This window comes from Wyeomyia smithii, chromosome 3 (genome assembly GCF_029784165.1).
Source record: "Wyeomyia smithii strain HCP4-BCI-WySm-NY-G18 chromosome 3, ASM2978416v1, whole genome shotgun sequence".
NCBI lineage: Eukaryota > Metazoa > Arthropoda > Insecta > Diptera > Culicidae > Wyeomyia > Wyeomyia smithii.
Genome location: NC_073696.1, coordinates 184,434,714 through 184,453,050, shown reverse-complemented (window position 1 = coordinate 184,453,050; position 18,337 = coordinate 184,434,714). Strand labels below are relative to the sequence as shown.

The following is an 18,337-nucleotide window of genomic DNA, read 5'->3' as shown; positions in this document are numbered from 1 at the left end:
TTTTTACTCATACACTCTCCCGCGGTAGTACCAAAATTAGGTAAATTTCCACTCGATGCTGAAATTGCAACCGCACCGGTTACAACCGATCGAAATTGTGATAATAATTACCGAACATTCATTATCTGATTGAGTGTGTAAGGAGACTTCTATCATGGGGCTCTGCAGAATGTCTGCAAATGCTTGAAAAACCGGAAAAATGTACTCGAAACCTGAAAAAAATCTATTCGTGATTCGAAAAAATTTCCCTCGCGCAGGCAAAAGACTGTAAAAGTCTGCACACATTTTAAGAAAATCTGCGCAAATATAAGGAGACTTTGACAAAAATCTGCAGAAACCATGGAAAACCTGCAAATATCTGCAAATCAATAAATATCTGCACACTGACTCCAAAAATTTGCGTTTTGCAGACAAATCTCCACATTTGGTATCACTGCTGCAGACGCGAACAGATGACGCCATATTGCATTATGGATTCATTAACATTGTTTGCAAATGAGTAACATTTATAGATCTATTAGATTACTTTTTTCAAGCGTGTACATTGTTGAAACTTCAAGTTTCAAATGTTGGCATTTCTGGCAAATGCCAAGTCAGTTTGGTAACAAACAGTTAACAGTGTACGTACCTACCAGGCAAGACGGCGGCTGTTTCACGTCGTCTGCATTTCGCGGCAGTAAACTCAATCAAGCTTTGCAGAAGGCACAATAAAGTCGTCATTTTAAACGAACAATTCAAACAACTTACTCTGAATTGTGTTCAGTGCTCAGTTTGTTTTTACTGCCTGCGGTACGGGGGTACTTAGTCTACGCATTTGACGGAATTCCTGATTAGAGGCTCAAATTGAAGGTAGGCAGGTCACAATTATGGCAGAATCAATGTGTCAAAAGTAAATGCTAGAGGTTTCGAAATCAGATGGTGGTTTATGTTGAAGCGTTCATTGTTAAAATTTACAACTATTGTTTTAATTTTACTCTGCTCACGATTTAAATTCAGCTTTTCTTTTCCAGGTTTGACTATCAACTGATTTACACATACACACATAGCAATAATACGTGTAAAAGAGTTCAAATCTGAAAACCCATAGAAGCCAAATCACGCACACAGCTTGATAAGACGGCTTTCCTTCTAGGACGACGGTGCTGAAAGGATGCCTGATCATAGCGACTTGGACCGACAGATCGAGCAATTGAAGCGTTGCGAAATTATTAAAGAAAATGAAGTAAAGGCATTGTGCGCAAAGGCTCGCGAAATTTTGGTAGAAGAGGGTAACGTACAGCGTGTGGATTCACCAGTCACGGTAAATATTTCACAAAAATACACAATCTTGCAAATTTTGAGTGATAATATCGGTTGTAGGTTTGTGGAGATATACACGGACAATTTTATGACCTAAAAGAATTATTCAAGGTCGGAGGAGATGTACCGGAAACAAATTACCTTTTTATGGGCGACTTTGTCGACAGGGGCTATTACAGCGTCGAAACGTTTCTTTTGTTATTAGCCCTAAAAGTTCGTTATCCCGACCGCATCACATTAATTCGAGGCAACCATGAGTCCCGTCAGATTACCCAGGTATACGGATTCTACGATGAATGTCTCCGAAAGTACGGCTCGGTGACCGTCTGGCGCTACTGTACGGAAATTTTCGACTACCTCTCGCTGTCGGCTATTATCGATGGAAAAATTTTCTGCGTGCACGGTGGCCTTTCACCTTCGATACAGTATTTAGATCAGATTCGTTCGATCGATCGCAAACAGGAGGTTCCCCATGACGGACCGATGTGTGATCTGCTCTGGAGTGATCCAGAAGATACTCACGGTTGGGGAGTTTCACCACGCGGTGCTGGCTACTTGTTCGGTTCCGATGTGGTGTCACAGTTCAACGCAGCAAACGATATCGATATGATCTGCAGAGCTCATCAGCTTGTTATGGAGGGATACAAGTGGCACTTCAACGAGACGGTCCTTACGGTTTGGTCGGCACCAAATTATTGCTACCGGTAAGTCTGTTTATTTTTACAATACAGAGCTAGGAAAATTATTGGTTTGTTAAAATAGACGAATGACGGCATTGAAATGAAATACTTGATAACAAGTTCAACAGCTCATAACATTCCTTTTGATATGATGTTATAAGATAAATGATATACATTATCACTTTCATCACTCCGCCAAATGTTGAAGTTGAATTCTGCGAGGAACCATGGCGACCCTAAGTTTTGTCTATTGCTAGGGTGACTGCCAACCCACTAAGGCGGTCCATGGTTTACTCAATTCTAGTCATAAGATTTGATGGAAGATGGAAGTATTGTCAGGGGGTCGTAAATTCTGAAAAACAGAATAGTTGAAAAGCCCCTCTTACAAAGATATATAGAAAAAAAAATCACTTGTCAATGCCTTCGCGGGCCACTTGTCAGTCGTGGACCACCGGTTGGGAACCAATTTCTCAAGCTTCTTCATTTACGAACATAGTTTTTTGACGTCGAAACCTTGAGGTTTCGAGAAACGATAATCGATGAGCGTTACTAACGCAAACCTCGACAAAGTTGAAAACGTTCTGGGGGAGAAAGAGAAGCACCTGACGTTTCGTTGCTGGAACTCCAAATTCCATTCCGATCTAGAAAACGTTCGACCGCCGTTTCTCCAAATGGGATCTTTTCAGGTGGAATTGGTGAATGACGACCAAGGACACAATACAGTTCTCATAAGTGAACCATTAGCCTTCCATCTACCGAATCCCAACCTCTTCGTTGATGCCAACCGGGATCGGGTAACCAACCCGAGTGGGACTAGCGGTTTCGTACCCGTGTATTTTCCCAAGAATTGAAAACCGCAAGTTCAACATCGTGGCGCTGCAGGAGGTATGCTGGAAAGGGATGATGGTGCGTACGTATAGGGATGGACACACCATCTACCAGAGTTATGGTGACAAATATGTGAGTCGTTGCGGAACAGAGTGATTTTTCAGGGAAAGCAATTTTCGAAAAATCTCTGAATAAAATTCTGTTCAACAGATTCTTTAATGCAAAATGTTCTAATATGAATATATATTCTCGAATCGTTTCGGAACAGAGTGGTCTATGTACACAAACCTGGTAAATGACAAGGAGAATGACGGTAGCTCGTATAAAATGGCTAGTGTCACATGTTATATGATACATATAGCATGTCACATGTAAGGTGTCACGTGTAACATTACATGTAACACAACATGTTACATATCACATAATATTTTACATGTTACATTTTTCGTGTTACATTACGTGTAACATGTTACATATTACGTGTGACATGTACAGAACAAGTGACATGTTGCTTATCACATGTAATATGCTACATGTTACGTGTTACATGATAGTATTACACCGATTTATGTACATAGACCACTCCGTTCTGTTTCGAACGAAATTCCAACACGATATAAATCAGCTTCAAAGTTCGATTTCCCGAAATTTTCTTAATCTCCCAACTTCAGCTTCTTGAGTAGATGCGGTTCATGCAGAAAACTCATTTTCGAAAAAAATGGTCTTTAGACCACTCTGTTCCGCAACGGCTCATGTGGCACAGTTTTTGTAGTGATGGGTGAGAGGCAGAAGCGCCCCAGAATGTGCAGCATTATGAACGTGTCCAGCCTTACCTCAGAAGTTCTCATGACGACAAAAACGAATTCTACGCACAGTTGGAACGTGAATACGATCGCTGCCCAGAACATGATGTCAAGATTGTCATCGGGGATAATAACGCTCAGGTTGGTTAAGAGGACGAATTTAGACCCCCCATTCATGAAGACTTCCAGTCAGTAAAGCATACTCGGAGACGTAGGAGGTACGAGACCGACATTTCGGGGGTTACACCCGAATTACGGTTAATTTGGTTGATTCCAAGCAGGGGCGACTCGTGACTTTTGAACCCACCTGTTCAATTACAAATTCAGAAAATCACAGTTTTAGGAAGTAATCATAATTATTTCCGCGAGTTACTCCTTTTTGTTACTTTTTAAAAATAACACTGAAAGAAGATATAAATATAAATTTAGATTTGAATTAATTTCTTGCCTGGCGTCCCCGTGTTCAATGCACAGGTTGCACCTATGGACGAGAAGCCCCTGATTCCAAGTAAATGGAGGCACAACAGCATCTGGAAAACTTTTAAAGTTGGTAGGGTCGTGTGGTTTAAGCACTTCATTTCACACTGCAAACTGGCCGTTGCTGAAAAGGGAATTTCGGATATGCAGATATTATTTCACGCCTGATCAACAATCACGAGAGGCCATACGAGGAAGCATTACCGCATCGGTTCGCTATTACGGATTAGAAGACACTTTACAACATCTTCCGATTACTGTTGAGATGATGCAAGAACTAACAGTTAAGGATCCAGTACCGTAGAAGGTGATTTCCTACATCCAAAACGGTTAAGCAACGAAGCTATTTCCAAGATCGAGGTGAGACTGTCCCTTGTTGGATAAATGATGATAATGGATCAAGTCGTGGTTCCCAAGGGTTTCCAGAAACATTCTGAAAGCATTCGCCACAAGTGAACTTACAGGACCATGGTACCGTCTTGAATTTTGCTGATCCATTGGATGGATTACACAATCAAATCGTTGTTGATTCCTACATTAAATATGTATGATCCCCGACAAGCTCAATCACAAACATTTTCCGTCGAGAATGGTGTAGCCGATTCCAAATACGAAAGGTAACGGTGACGGATAACAAAAGTCAATTCACAATAGAAGGTTTTCGAATTTTTTGTGAGGATTTAGGACTTTCACACAGCATCATATCATCTGCAATCAATGGCCAAGCGTAACGGTTGGTGAACACTTTATAGCGATCACTGAACAGTAAAATTTTAAAATAACACCTGCAATTTCACTAGGGTTTTGATAACGGTGGCCGTAATTGGCTAAACAATTTTTTCACAGAGCACAATTGAGCCGTTGAGAGCAAAAGTGGTACATGTGCCATTTTTACACTTTTTGGGTTTTTTGCATAAATTGATGTTGCGTTCTGCTGTACTAGAATATCCAAGAAAAATCGAGATCTGATAACCGTAACCAAAATTATAGCCAACACAATTTTTGGTAATTAACATAATCATCATTTCGTTGAGAGCAAAAGTGGTACATGTCCAGTTTGTGCATGTTAGATGAATTGTAAGTCGAGGATCTTAGGATATAAAACAATCATGTCTTCTGCAAAGTACTTTCAGATGAAGATCTGTCTGCTTTGGAATTTTCTCACTACGTGGTGCTAGTACACCCGTGACTATTTTGTAACAGAAAGCATTTTACCTATTTCAGTATCAACTCGTATGCTGTTACCAAATACATATACACCAGCGCCACGAAGAGACAGAATTCCTCAACAAACAGATCATCATTCTATAGTACTCAATCACTTGGACAACTCTGCTGAAGGCATGAATGTTCTATGTCCTAAGATTAGAGAGCTATAATGCATCCTTCATGCTCACACTGGACATGTACCACTTTTGCTCTCAACGTTTTCTGGTTATCATTATTTTTCCCATAGAACAAAAGTGGTACATGTTTTTTCCATTGAAGTTTGTGTAAGTTTCTCAACCAGAACTCGTTATGCTTTCATGTACCGTCTTTTGAAACCTCTCCAGCCATGATTTAGTGCAGTTGTGTTGAAACAAATTGTAGGGATAGTGCCTATACTGAACAATTTCGACTTTGACAGATAACGCTTAGACGCCATTTCATACCACAATAACATTGAAAAAATATGAAATGTTTGAAAACCTCCGGAAAAGCAATTCCGTTTTTGAAGATGATTAGAAACCCTTTTTTATTAAACATTTTTATAAATAAAACCAAATTTTTTGTCAACATATATTACAAATATCGAATAATAAAATAATAAAGAATAAAAAGATAACAAGTGAAATTTAACCCAACCGAAACATTACTGGTAATTTTGTTTGTTCCTGTATATTCCAGGTGCGGTAACGTAGCAGCTATTCTAGAGCTCAATGAAAACTTGCAACGAGACTTCACAATTTTCGAGGCAGCACCACAGGAAAGTCGTGGAATCCCATCGAAAAAGCCACAAGCTGACTATTTCTTATAAAAGCTAGCTGCACGACTGATACCGGACCAAATCTGACCGGTCCAGTGGATTTTCAGCACCACTGGAACTATCGCGCCCTGTCATCCAGCTGTCATTCTTGGGAATAATCATGTCCTTGGTAATGTAATGTTCTCTTTAACCTTCTTCAAGTAGATTTTTACTCTAGGTTTTGAAATTGTACAAGCCTTTCAACTAGTTTTGATTACTTAGTTATCGAAAAATTATTTTAAGTCTTGTCTTTGTCAAATTTTACGGAAATCCAATTCCTTTATCAGACTAAGTGAGTTAAACCGCTTATTTGTCATATGTTAGTAGAAAAACTTGTATACTCAATAAATGTCACAGTTTAGCATACATGATGTTACGTATAAAAGATGAGAATAATATTATTGCTTTATCAATTTTGGATTTCTATTCATGTGATTGAGTTGAACATTGAACGGCACAGATAAGATTATGTGACTCAAGTGCAAAATTGGTAAATTACTCATCAACAAATAAAGGAAAATATAGATGCGCAATAATAATACAGCATCGTGCGTAAGAAATCTACACCTACAACGGCTAATATTTATACAAAAATAAGCAACTGTATTATATTTAAGTGCGGTATGCAAGCTATCAGATACAAATACATTTTTTTGCTGTTGAATGTCAACATACAATTGATTTTGAATTTTTCTAATCAAACGACGTTGCATCGATAACACCGGTCGACGGTATTATTCGCATCAAGTGAAATTCACGAATGACGAAAGAGGATGGCTTAATACTTCTTCGCTCACTGGAATGGCGATTAAAAACGGAAAACATGCTTTAAATCAAACTTTAGTTTCATAAAGTCGCTATTTTGTCGTACAGCAGTGTAGTATTCGACGCTCAAGGTTCCCAAAACCTTCCTGTCTCGAGCGCCTTAAGTCATCAAGCTCCGATGTGCCTGAGAGTGACCAACTTATTCCAAATAGAAACACGGTCATCGGATAAACCCCCGAAAAAATCGATGCTAACGGCATGTAGTGTTACAAACAGTAAAGGAAATCGAACAAAACTACATTTTATATATCTACTCTCATGACCATATGCAAATCAGAGACCCAACAGAGACGAAAAAGAGCAGATTCAATAGTAACTATTATTACTGATGCTACTTTTATTACTAGCGTTAGAAACAATCTGTACGAATAAGCACGGAAATACATACATATTCTATAGTTTATAGTGTAAAGTGATACAAACAATAAAAGAAAACTTATAAAAAAGTTATTTGTTTCGATAGATGACATATAGCCTTTCCGCGCTGGGATTTGCATATAGCGAATCAATTCGAATGTCAATTTAGCTCATTCGAAAATAAAAGTATTATTTTCTAGTTATTCAAAACGCTCTTTTCGTATGAATACCTACTACGGACGTAAATACGACGGGTAGATACGTGATTATTACTACTGGGTGTCCTTATATCGTAAGGTGAGAATATCGTCATTGGGATCCAAATGTATTCTTGCCGTTATTATGCAAGTAGGCGGTAGGGAAAGGATTAGGTTCGGTTATCAATAGGTTTCAAGAAACAAGAGACACGAAAGGGGAAGGTCAAGGTTCGCCAAAGCATCAGTAGCGGGAACACCTGGTTGTTTGCCTCTGGCCCAACGAAAATCAAATAACTTTAATACGTCACGATGTATGATATGACCAAACAACATGCTCTATGTTGTTTGGTCATTTTCTTTTTGGTTCAAAAGTTTTGCAAACTGATGAGCGTATTCTGACGACATAAATCGAGTTTAGGACTATTCGTTTGACCAGCTTTTCAAAATTACCAAATGAGTTTCACCTACTTGATGGCAGAAACCACGCTGTTGGCACGTCAAAATTTCCTGAAATAGGAGCTTAGGAGTAAGGAATTAAGGGTAGACAGACACGTTAATAAAAGTTCGAGTGACAAAATGTAACTGTTATACTATGAAAAAACTATTCTTCTTGTTCAAGAAACTTCTTCAGCCAAATAACATTGATTTAGATAAGATGGCTCTGTTTAGGAAGAAACGATCTTTAAGCTTATGTAACCAACGCTATCTATGCGGAAGAGATAATTGTCGTAATACCTATGTGAATGTGATACAAAAGCATTCGTAGAATTGTATTTCTCAAGCCACGTCTTAGAAGGGCTATATATTGTTTCATTTGTTCTATTCAAACATGTCCATTCTATTTACAAGGGTCGTTTCTTTGCTTATCCTAGACAATTTACTTTTTAAATAAATTTTCCATAAGCTCTCCGCATCTGGCAGAAATTTTCAAATCAGCCGCTGTATCGCCACGAGTAGCACCAATATTTACAATCGCCACCGGTATCCCCAGCTCATTAGCCTGTAGTACTATACGATAGCCGGAGAATACCGTCAAACTAGAACCGAGTACGAGCACTGCGTCCGATTGCAGAATCATGCGCACTACCCGTTCGATTCGCGGCATCGGAACGTTGTCGCCAAAAAAGACAATTTCTGGTTTAAGAGAACCATCGCACTCTGGACAGGTTGGCACCTTGAAATTGTTGACGTGCTCTGCCGGTAGTTCAACGTCGCCATCCGGACGTATCATGGTTGACTTATCCTCCATGTGCGGGTTCATTTGATCTAATATTTGTTGAAATTCATGTCGAGGTATCTGGTAATTGCAGCCGGTGCCATTTTTGCCAACACATACAACAGTGTATCCGCTACCATGCAACTCTACAACACTTTTGGAACCTGCTTTGGTGTGCAATTTATCTACATTTTGCGTCACAATACCAGAAATCCTTTTATCCCGTTCCAGGCGGGCTAGCGTGTAATGAGTCGTGTTCGGTGCGACCGAAGAAAACCGTGGCCATCCTACGTAATTACGTGCCCAGTAGCGTTTGCGTACAGCTTCAGATTTAATAAAATCTCCGTGTTGAATCGGTTTGTGATTAGACCGTGCGTATAAACCCACTCCTTCGGAACGATAATCCGGAATACCTTTGTGAATAAATCCAGTGAACTCTAGATCGCTACTTAGAAAAAAAAAGCTTTTTACCTGATTCCGTAGATATACCAGCGCCAGTTAATACCAAGGTATTAGGTTTATTCTCAAGAAATTTTTCCAACCGCCGGAGATCACTCTCCAAAGCCGGTTCATGAGCAGGAACAAACATTGAAGTGGAACTGAACTTTCGAACATTATCCCAACAGCGAAAATGAATACAACTAAAACGCATTTTGTAACTGATTCGTTAGTTATCAACGTTCCTCCTAATATTGCAGTTTGAAAAGTTATAATAGATTTAAGAAATATGTTTATAGGTATCTGATTATGATTTGAAAAATATCACAATGTTTACATTATGTGGCGCCATCTTTTTATCAGCAAACTGTTTTGAATTGCATTGTAATCAGGGATACCAGATGTGCATATTTTTATGGGTTAGCAGATATTTTGAGTTTTTTCTTAATTTTTGCAGGTTTCGTCACAGTCTCCTTATATTTGCGCCAATGGTCTGACAAGATAGCTTTCACGCGTAACGAGCATTTTCTTCTGTGTTACTCATCAGGAAAATATTTTAGGAAACATTCGTGTGTTACATGATGCGCTCAGGGAGGGCTGGGTTATTCAACAAAGTGTTACACTGAGGCCACCATGCGAAATTGCGTTATAACGTATCCAGCTTTTACGCACCATAATGGCGGGTGCTACAATGCGCGTTCGTAATTTGTGAACCTCTCTGCTTACGTCAGATTTGCGATTTCTGCAGTTTTGGCTACATTAATGTTGCCAGATTTCTTGTTTTTCGTGTGAAGAGTCAAACTGACCAGAGTCTATGTTTATAATAAGAGTCCCGCAAAGATGAAACCAAAGGAACCAAATCAGTGTCAAACGAGGGTACCAATCGAGCAATGTAAACAAACAAGGTGATAATGTTAAGAGTGGATGAAAAGTGTTGTAATTGAGCGTAATAAAGAATATGTGTTTTTCCGAAGTTTTACTTACACATTTCAATCCAACATTAAACCTGTACACTGGTTCACTCAATTTTAACAAAACATTACCGGTGTAATCTTTCAAAACTGTGTACCTTGTGAAGAATTTCAATAAATGTTATTCGCTTATGCATGGTGAAAAACAGAACTGTATAGTTCTTGGCAACAAACGGCACAAAAACTGTGTTGCCGAAACGATAGATTTTCTCTTCGCGCGACTCTATATACACACATATACACATAGACTCTGAAACTGACGTAAGCAGAGTTGTCAAAAGGGTAGGAAACATACTACAAATTTTCATTATAGCGTCCGCCATTATGGCGCGTAAAAAGCTGGATACGTGCACGCTCGGCCATTTTGACTCTAAATTGAGTAAAATATGACTCAGTTTCGTTAAAAGTGGATCTACCCTAAATAGAGTAATCATGTTGTTACTCACTTTTAAGTAGCCCTAGTATATGTCAAAAACTGAGTACTACTTACTCACACGCTCGTCAATAATAACTCATGAATTGAGCAAACCCTGACTCAGTTTAGAACGATGTTCGTAGACGTCAAAAAATGAGTAGAAGTCCTTTTTGATTTTGAGTAACTTCGACTCACTTTTTGGGTTCCCTTCTTATAAAGCTTCTTTCTGAGTAACGTCGCATATAACGACGTCCATTGTGAAAGATGATTACGATGTGCTTCAGTTTGTGACATATGTTTTTTAATTGTGTGCGCCTCAGAAGGCATAAGGCAATCCACGAGACAGTTGCGATCAGCTGATTTCAGTCTGTTTTCAACTTATGACAGCTTTACGTATGTTCGATCGGTCGCAACCCGGATCCAGAAGCGTGAAAAACAAATGTTTTCCGATCGGTAGCTCTAGTATTGCGGGTGCCAATCCTAAATACAACAATAACAAATCACTTTTGGTATTATTGCCGACATTAGATTTTTTTTTTAAGGGGGGATTTGTTAGTAGCTTAAGTATTTATGATAAATATTAGTAAATAATGAGTATGTGTGTCCAATCACAAATGGTGACTTCTCAAGACTGTTAGAAATTTGTAATTTTAATTGTTAGGATTTGTTTGCTTTCGCAATTATGACTTATCATTCGTAGGGATTTAAACCTACTTGTCAGAAAAGGGGAAGTAAACTTACAACTAACTTAATTGCTAACTTATTGGCTATAAAGAGAGCTTATCGTAGCAATTGAGGATTGCAACGATTTTTGTCGAAAATTGTTAATAATTTTATTTGACATAGCTTCTAATGGTTCAACACCAGTAAGTCTATGTAATTCGAGTGTACCAAACCGAGGAGGACGCTTCAAAATCATTTTCAGAATTTTATTCTGAATCCTTTGGAGCGTTTTCTTTCTTGTTGAACAGCAACTTGACCAGATCGGTACAGCATAAAGCATTGCTGGTCTAAAAATTTGTTTGTAAATCAAAAGTTTGTTCTTTAAACAAAGTTTAGAATTCCTGTTAATGAGAGGATATAAACATCTCGTATATTTGATGCACTTGGCTTGTATACTCTCAATGTGCTCTTTGAAAATAAGTTTTTTTATCATAAATTAGTCCCAAGTACTTAACCTTGTCGGACCAACTTAAAATAACCCCATTCATCTTGACAACGTGATTATTGTTTGGCTTGAGGAAAGAAGCCCTAGGCTTATGCGGAAAAATTATCATTTGAGTTTTAGAAGCATTGGGAGAGATTTTCCACTTTTGCAAGTAGGAAGAAAAAATATCTAAACTTTTCTGCAATCGACTGCATATGACACGAAGACTTTTTCCTTTTACGGAAATGCTTGTGTCATCGCAGAACAATGACTTTGTGCATCCTGGAGGCAAATCAGGATGATCTGAAGTGAATATGTTGTACAGGACTGGACCCAAGACTGAACCTTGAGGTACACCTGCTCTGACAGGAAATCTATCAGATTTTGAATTCTGATAGACAACCTGCAGAGTTCGATCAGTAAGATAATTTTTTAAAATTTTGATTAGGAAAATTGGAAAATTAAAAGTTTGCAATTTCGCAATCAAACCTTTATGCCAAACACTGTCGAATGCTTTTTCTATGTCTAAAAGAGCAGCTCCAGTGGAATAACCTTCAGATTTGTTAGCTCGTATCATATTAGTAACTCTGAGCAATTGATGAGTTGTGGAATGCCCATGACGAAATCCAAACCGTTCATTTGCAAAAATTGAATTTTCGTTGATGTGTGACATCATTCTGTTAAGAATAATTCTCTCAAACAGTTTACTTATTGAAGAAAGCAAACTGATTGGTCGATAACTTGAAACTTCAGCTGGGTTCTTTTCCGGTTTTAAAATGGGAGTAATTTTTGCATTTTTCCATAATTTGAGAAAATATGCAATTTTGAAGCAGCAATTGAAAATTTTCACTAAAAATTCCATTGTGCTCTCAGGGAGATGTTTGATTAGTATATTAAAGATTCCATCGTCACCAGGTGCTTTCATATTTTTGAAATTTTTAGTAATTGATTTAATCTCATTCAAGTTAATTTCAATTATTTCTGCAGGTAAAAATTTCTGGGAAGAAATTAAATCAAATTGACGTGTGACTTCGTTTTCAATTGGACTCACAAAATTCAAATTTGAGTTATGAACACTCTCAAACTGCTGAGCAAGTCTTTGAGCCTTTTGTTTATAGGATACAAGAAAACGTTCACCATCTTTTAAAACTGGAATAGGCTTTGAAGGTTTCTTAAGAATCTTCAACAGCTTCCAAAATGGTTTTGAATATGGTTTCAGTTTTTCAACTTTAGTCTCAAAATTTTGATTTCTCAGAAGAGTAAATCTATGTTTAATCTCTTTCTGTAAATCTTTATAAATAGTTTTAAAAACAGGGTCACGAGAACGTTGATATTGACGTCTGCGGACATTTTTCAAACGAATTAGAAGTTGAAGATTTTCGTCAATTATTGATGAATCAAATTTCACTTGAGCCTTTGGAACAGAATAATTCCTGGCATCAACAATTGCACATTTTAATGCTTCCAAAGCGGAATCAATATTCACTTCGTTTTGCAAATCAATCTCATTATTGAAATTTCTCTCAATATGAGTTTTGTATCTTTCCCAATTAGCCTTGTTATAATTAAAAACAGAGCTCATAGGGTTTAAAACTGATTCATGTGATAAAGAAAAAGTTATTGGAAGATGGTCAGAATCAAAGTCAGCATGTGTGATCAAATCACTACATACATGACTTTGATCTGTTAGCACCAAATCAATTGTTGAAGGGTTTCTTACAGAAGAAAAGCATGTAGCAAAGCATTCGGAGACAAAACAGAATAGTATCCTGAAGAACAATCATTGTATAAAATTTTGCCATTGGAATTACTTTGAGAATTATTCCATGAACGATGTTTAGCGTTAAAATCGCCGATTATAAAAAATTTCGAACGATTCCTGGTGAGTTTTTGTAAATCACCTTTAAAATAATTTTTGAGCTCGCGTGTGCATTGAAATGGTAAATATGCTGCGGCAATAAATAAAATCCCAAGTTCAGTTTGAACTTCAATTCCCAAAGTTTCAATAACTTTCGTCTCAAGATGGGGAAGAGCACGATTTTTGATTTGGCGATGAATAACAATTGCAACTCCACCGCTGGAACCCTGAATCCTATCATATCTATGAACCACGTAATTGGGATCATATTTTAATTTTATGTTAGGTTTCAAAAATGTTTCAGTAATAATTGCAATATGCACATTATTTACTGTTAAAAAATTAAAAAGCTCATTCTCATTGGCCTCAATGAGCGAGCATTCCCATTTAATATTTTAATTGTTTTATTTAAAATCATTGCTAAATTTTAAATTAGAAACAATTTTAATAGTAAAATTTGTGCCTATTTGAATGGCTTCAAACATTGATTTTGCTTGCAACATGGCGTTCATAAGATCGAACATCGCCTGTTGCAAAAAAGAAAGTTTACCTGCCGTAATAGGCCCCAGGCAGTTGACATTAGAATAAATATTTTCGGCAGCAATATTAGCTGGAGTGATAGGTATACAATTATTTTCTAGCGTGTTTTGCTTACCCATATTAACGGTCATTTTCGAACTACCAACACTAGGCGGTATAATGTTCGAACTACCTGTAACCTGTGCATAAGTTAAACGGGTATGCAACGGAGTAGGTAAACTATGCGTCACTGGTACGCTTGGAGAATTTTGTTTTGAAGTTGGTTTTAATTGAGAAATTGAATTTTGTTTACCTTGCCTTGCCTTAACAATTGCTAAACGGACTGGGCATTGATAAAAATTTGATATATGGTTGCCGTTACAATTCGCACAGCGAAAATTTTTACTCTCTTTCACAGGACATGTGTCCTTTTTGTGAGAAGAGTCTCCACAATTAAGACATTTTTGGTCCATGTCACAGAATTTGGAACCATGGCCATAACGTTGGCAAGTACGGCATTGGGTGATATGCTTTTCACCTCCGCCATACTTCCTATAAATTTCCCACTTTACACGCACATTATACAAAGCATGTGCTTTTTCAAAAAATTTTAAGTTGTTAACCTCATTGCGGTTAAAATGAATTAAATAATTAACAAGGGAAATTCCAGTTCTCTGACTGTTTTCGCCTCGTGATTTTTGTTTCATTAGAATTACTTGGGTAGGGGCTATGCCAAGTTATTCTCTTAAAGTAAGTTTGATCTCATCAACGGTTTGATCGTTGGTGAGACCTTTCAAGACAACCTTGAACGGCTTGGCGTTCTTGGTGTCATATGTAAAAAATTTGTACATCTTGTCAGTTAAATACTGAACAAGACGATCACGACCCTTTACTGAGTCGGCTAATAAGCGGCATTCACCTCTACGGCCAATTCGATAGGTAACTTTAACGTCAGAAACAAACGTTGAAAGTTCCTTTTTGAATATATTAAATTCAGAAGAAATAGTTACCACAATAGGTGGAACTTTCTCCTTTTTTAAAGATTTTATATTATGTATAGTTTCATTATTAATAACTTCCATTTCACCAGCTTCTTGCTCAGGCAAAATATCAAAAGGATTGTCACTACAGACACTCGAAGTGTCAGAAAGAGATGCCTCTCTTTTCCTCCCCGCAGCGATGCGAGGTTTCTTTTTCCGTCCAGCCATTTCAGGTGATACGAAAAAAGTTAAAACAAATGTTAAATTCAAAAGTAGGTAGTCTTGAGAAAGACTGATGGGAAATAACTTTCAGGTAGTCTTTAAAAGACACACTGACAAAACACAAACTTTGAAGCTATAGGCAGTCAAAGACCAGTCCACAAGCAACCGAAAAAACGTCTGATCTGTAGGACAGTTCAAGACGTACTGCCGACATTAGAAGATTTCGGTTTTGGTAGTGTTTTGGTTTCGCAGCTTGAAAAACAGCAACAATAACAAACGTACAAGCATTGAAACGTCACCCGTGGATTGCCTTATTATAACTGTTTACTTTTATTACAAGGTAATTATTGATGAACATGTGGTGTCGTTTATTGGCCGTGGCGGATTTCTAGCCAGTAATGAAACTGAACTGTACCCGAAAAATGAGTAATGTCGTACTCAAATTTTGAGTAATAATGACTCATTTTAAAGACGCCTGGAATTTCGGAAATTAAAATTTGAAAACAACATAAGAAGCATCGCATAAATGTTATAGATTTATTTGGTTAATAAAGTTTACATTTCATATCATTTCCACATCTTCCGCATTGATTGCCTCGCGGAAAGAAGCGGCTATTTTGTTTACGGTTATGCGGCAGCTGTGATCTAAAGTTTTATACAGAACGCATCCTAAAAAATCCATAATCATGCTTAAGCTAGTTGGAATTTTTATTCCAAACACATTGTAGGCTTTGTAGAAGGTGTCTATGGCATGTAATAATGCCCCGGAACCAGAATCCCGCATGAAGGAAGATGACAACGAATCCTTCAATAATGATTATTATTTATTTTTCCAAAATTTTTATTCAAATAGCTTACCTTTCAATTTATTACACGTCTCGGCGTCTACTTTAGCTGCAATTTTATCCATTTCGGTTCTTTTAGCAAATTTTACTCCTTTATTTCACTTCACAAATTAGGTTCTGCACATCCAATCACAAAATATGCGTTTGAATCGCGGAAAATAAAATGGCCAGTTACTCAAAAATGAGTAAAATAGAAGAATACGTAAACTGAGTTTAAGTTACTCAGTTTCGTTAATTAAAGTTACTCATTTTTTGACATTTTTAATTAAAATACGAAAGTGAGTACCTTTTACTCAATTTAGAGTAAAATTGAACGAGCGTGTGGGGGTGTGAGGAATTGAAAAAATAAAACATATTCCGCGTTACGTAATATACAAATGTTCAAAATTCGCTCCGCTTCACCTTGGGACAAAATAACTATAAATTATAGCATAAGCTTTCAGACAAAAATACGTTATACACGCTCGTAAATAATAACTCTAAAATGAGTAACATTTGACGCATTTTCGTAAAAAGTGGAACAACTCTTAAATTGAGTAACTCCACAAATACTCACAACTGAGTAACACTAGGCGTCTTTAAAATGAGTCATTATTACTCGAAATTCGAGTACGACATTACACATTTTTTTGGGTACAGTTTCGTTTCATTACTGGCTAGAAATCCGCCACGGCCAGCGATGGAAGAAAATCGTTTCTAGGGATTTTTGAATACATATAAATCTCCTTTGTGATGCATTAACATCGCTGTCAGTGTGCGATATACGTTTACTCTTCTCACATTTGCATGCAGATCTATGTGTAAGACGAGTTACGAGGATTGCAAAGGAGCACCATGTATATAGTATCCCTGCTGGCGTCCTCTCTTTCGCTTCCTTCGCACTATTCACCTCTTCTTGTTCGTGCTAACAACAACATCTGTATCTAAATGTGCACAGCTGAGTATATGGAGTTAGTCGCAATATGTACATATGATGAACAAAGATCATTCATGATCATTCTGCCAATGATTGTGATTTTTGTCAAAAAAGGTTAATATATCCGCAAAAAGTTCGGCAAGTTTTCGCAGTAGAGAATGGCGGTTTCAGATGCATTGCGGCGGAGAAATGCACTTACCGGTCAAAAACTATAATCATTTCAAACTGCCATGTGCCATCGGCATCTCCGGGAGCAGCACCCCATTGAATTTAATATTTTAAATTTCAGAAAACGGCTTGATGAAGATGACGAAGTGAAAACCTTTTGCGCCGCAAAAGAATTAAACACGCTGGGCAACCGGATGAGTCCACGATAGTGAGAGTGCACCGGCGGAAAATTATTGGTGGGCTGATTAAACTATGTACACTAGGGTGCCAATCATCGTATGGAAACCGGAATATCACCCAAGGAGGGGGTACGTGAAATTTCGGTTTTTGAATTTTTTTTTTGATGCCAAATGACTTAAAAACGCATGAAACGTCGAGAATTGGTGTCAGCTGAAAAAAAATTTTTTTTTTTGCAAAAATCGACTCTTAAAACATTTAGAATTTATTCAATGAAATTGATCGCTAGTCTCTCGAAATAGCCTGTACAATGATATACACTATAACTAGCATCGAATACATTATGTTTCATTAGGGTGGCTCATTTATTCGGCATAGGGTGGTTCATAATATGTGTAAAAATGAGTATGAAATGAAAAAAAATCACTTTTCACTCAATGCCAAGAGAGAAATTCCTAAAAATATAATATTTGTTACATTATTGATGTTATTTAGTGATAATGAGAGTGTAGGGATCTCAATCAGATACGGAACACAATTGACTCGTTGTTTCTGGGTTTGCGTCGTTTTGACAGTTCGACCATACATTTTCTGTCAAGTTTACATCATCAGAACGTGAACGTGCCCATTGGCTGAAACTTTACATAGACGTTTTTATTTATTATTTATTACAATTATTTATTTAACACTAAACATTCATCTGACAATGAATAGTCTTAATGAATAATTGAAATAAATTGAAAGTACAGTTATTCGGTAACATCTAAAATTCGTTGACGAAAGGCGTTGATCGGCAAATTGAAGTCGAAAAGTTGGTAGAATTCATTGAAGCGGTGGCATACGGCACGAATCGGGTCGTTAGAACCATAAAGTCGCCTGCGTGGTGTCAAATGAATAAAATTTCTTTGACGTAATGTTCTTTCGGGAGCGTATAAATCGAGTTGAGCCAGAATACTTGGGCAATCGATGTGGCCAGTCAGTAACTTCGCTATAA

The 18,337-nt window shown here is 37.4% G+C and overlaps 2 protein-coding genes across 3 annotated transcripts; one reads left to right on the top strand and one right to left on the bottom strand.

Moving 5' to 3' along the window:
- The first annotated feature begins 601 nt into the window (after positions 1 to 601).
- Positions 602 to 6,774, top strand: LOC129730106 (serine/threonine-protein phosphatase 4 catalytic subunit). Of its 2 annotated transcripts, none has more exons than XM_055689158.1 (4): positions 602 to 849; positions 1,133 to 1,300; positions 1,360 to 2,003; positions 5,975 to 6,774. In XM_055689158.1, exons 2-4 carry the CDS (start codon positions 1,151 to 1,153, stop codon positions 6,102 to 6,104), a joined length of 924 nt encoding a protein of 307 aa, XP_055545133.1. In that variant the 5' UTR covers positions 602 to 849; positions 1,133 to 1,150; the 3' UTR covers positions 6,105 to 6,774. The 2 variants fall into 2 exon arrangements, with proteins under 2 accessions (XP_055545133.1, XP_055545132.1); XM_055689157.1 differs by having other exon boundaries at positions 603 to 849; positions 1,011 to 1,300.
- A 1,465-nt stretch (positions 6,775 to 8,239) lies between these two features.
- On the bottom strand, positions 8,240 to 9,749 carry LOC129730104 (NAD-dependent protein deacylase Sirt4). The gene is made up of 2 exons (XM_055689156.1): positions 9,159 to 9,749; positions 8,240 to 9,100 (listed from the first exon to the last, which is right to left on the bottom strand). The coding sequence occupies exons 1-2, from the start codon at positions 9,337 to 9,339 to the stop codon at positions 8,349 to 8,351; spliced, it is 933 nt and encodes a 310-aa protein (XP_055545131.1). The 5' UTR covers positions 9,340 to 9,749; the 3' UTR covers positions 8,240 to 8,348.
- Between the last annotated feature and the right edge of the window lie 8,588 nt (positions 9,750 to 18,337).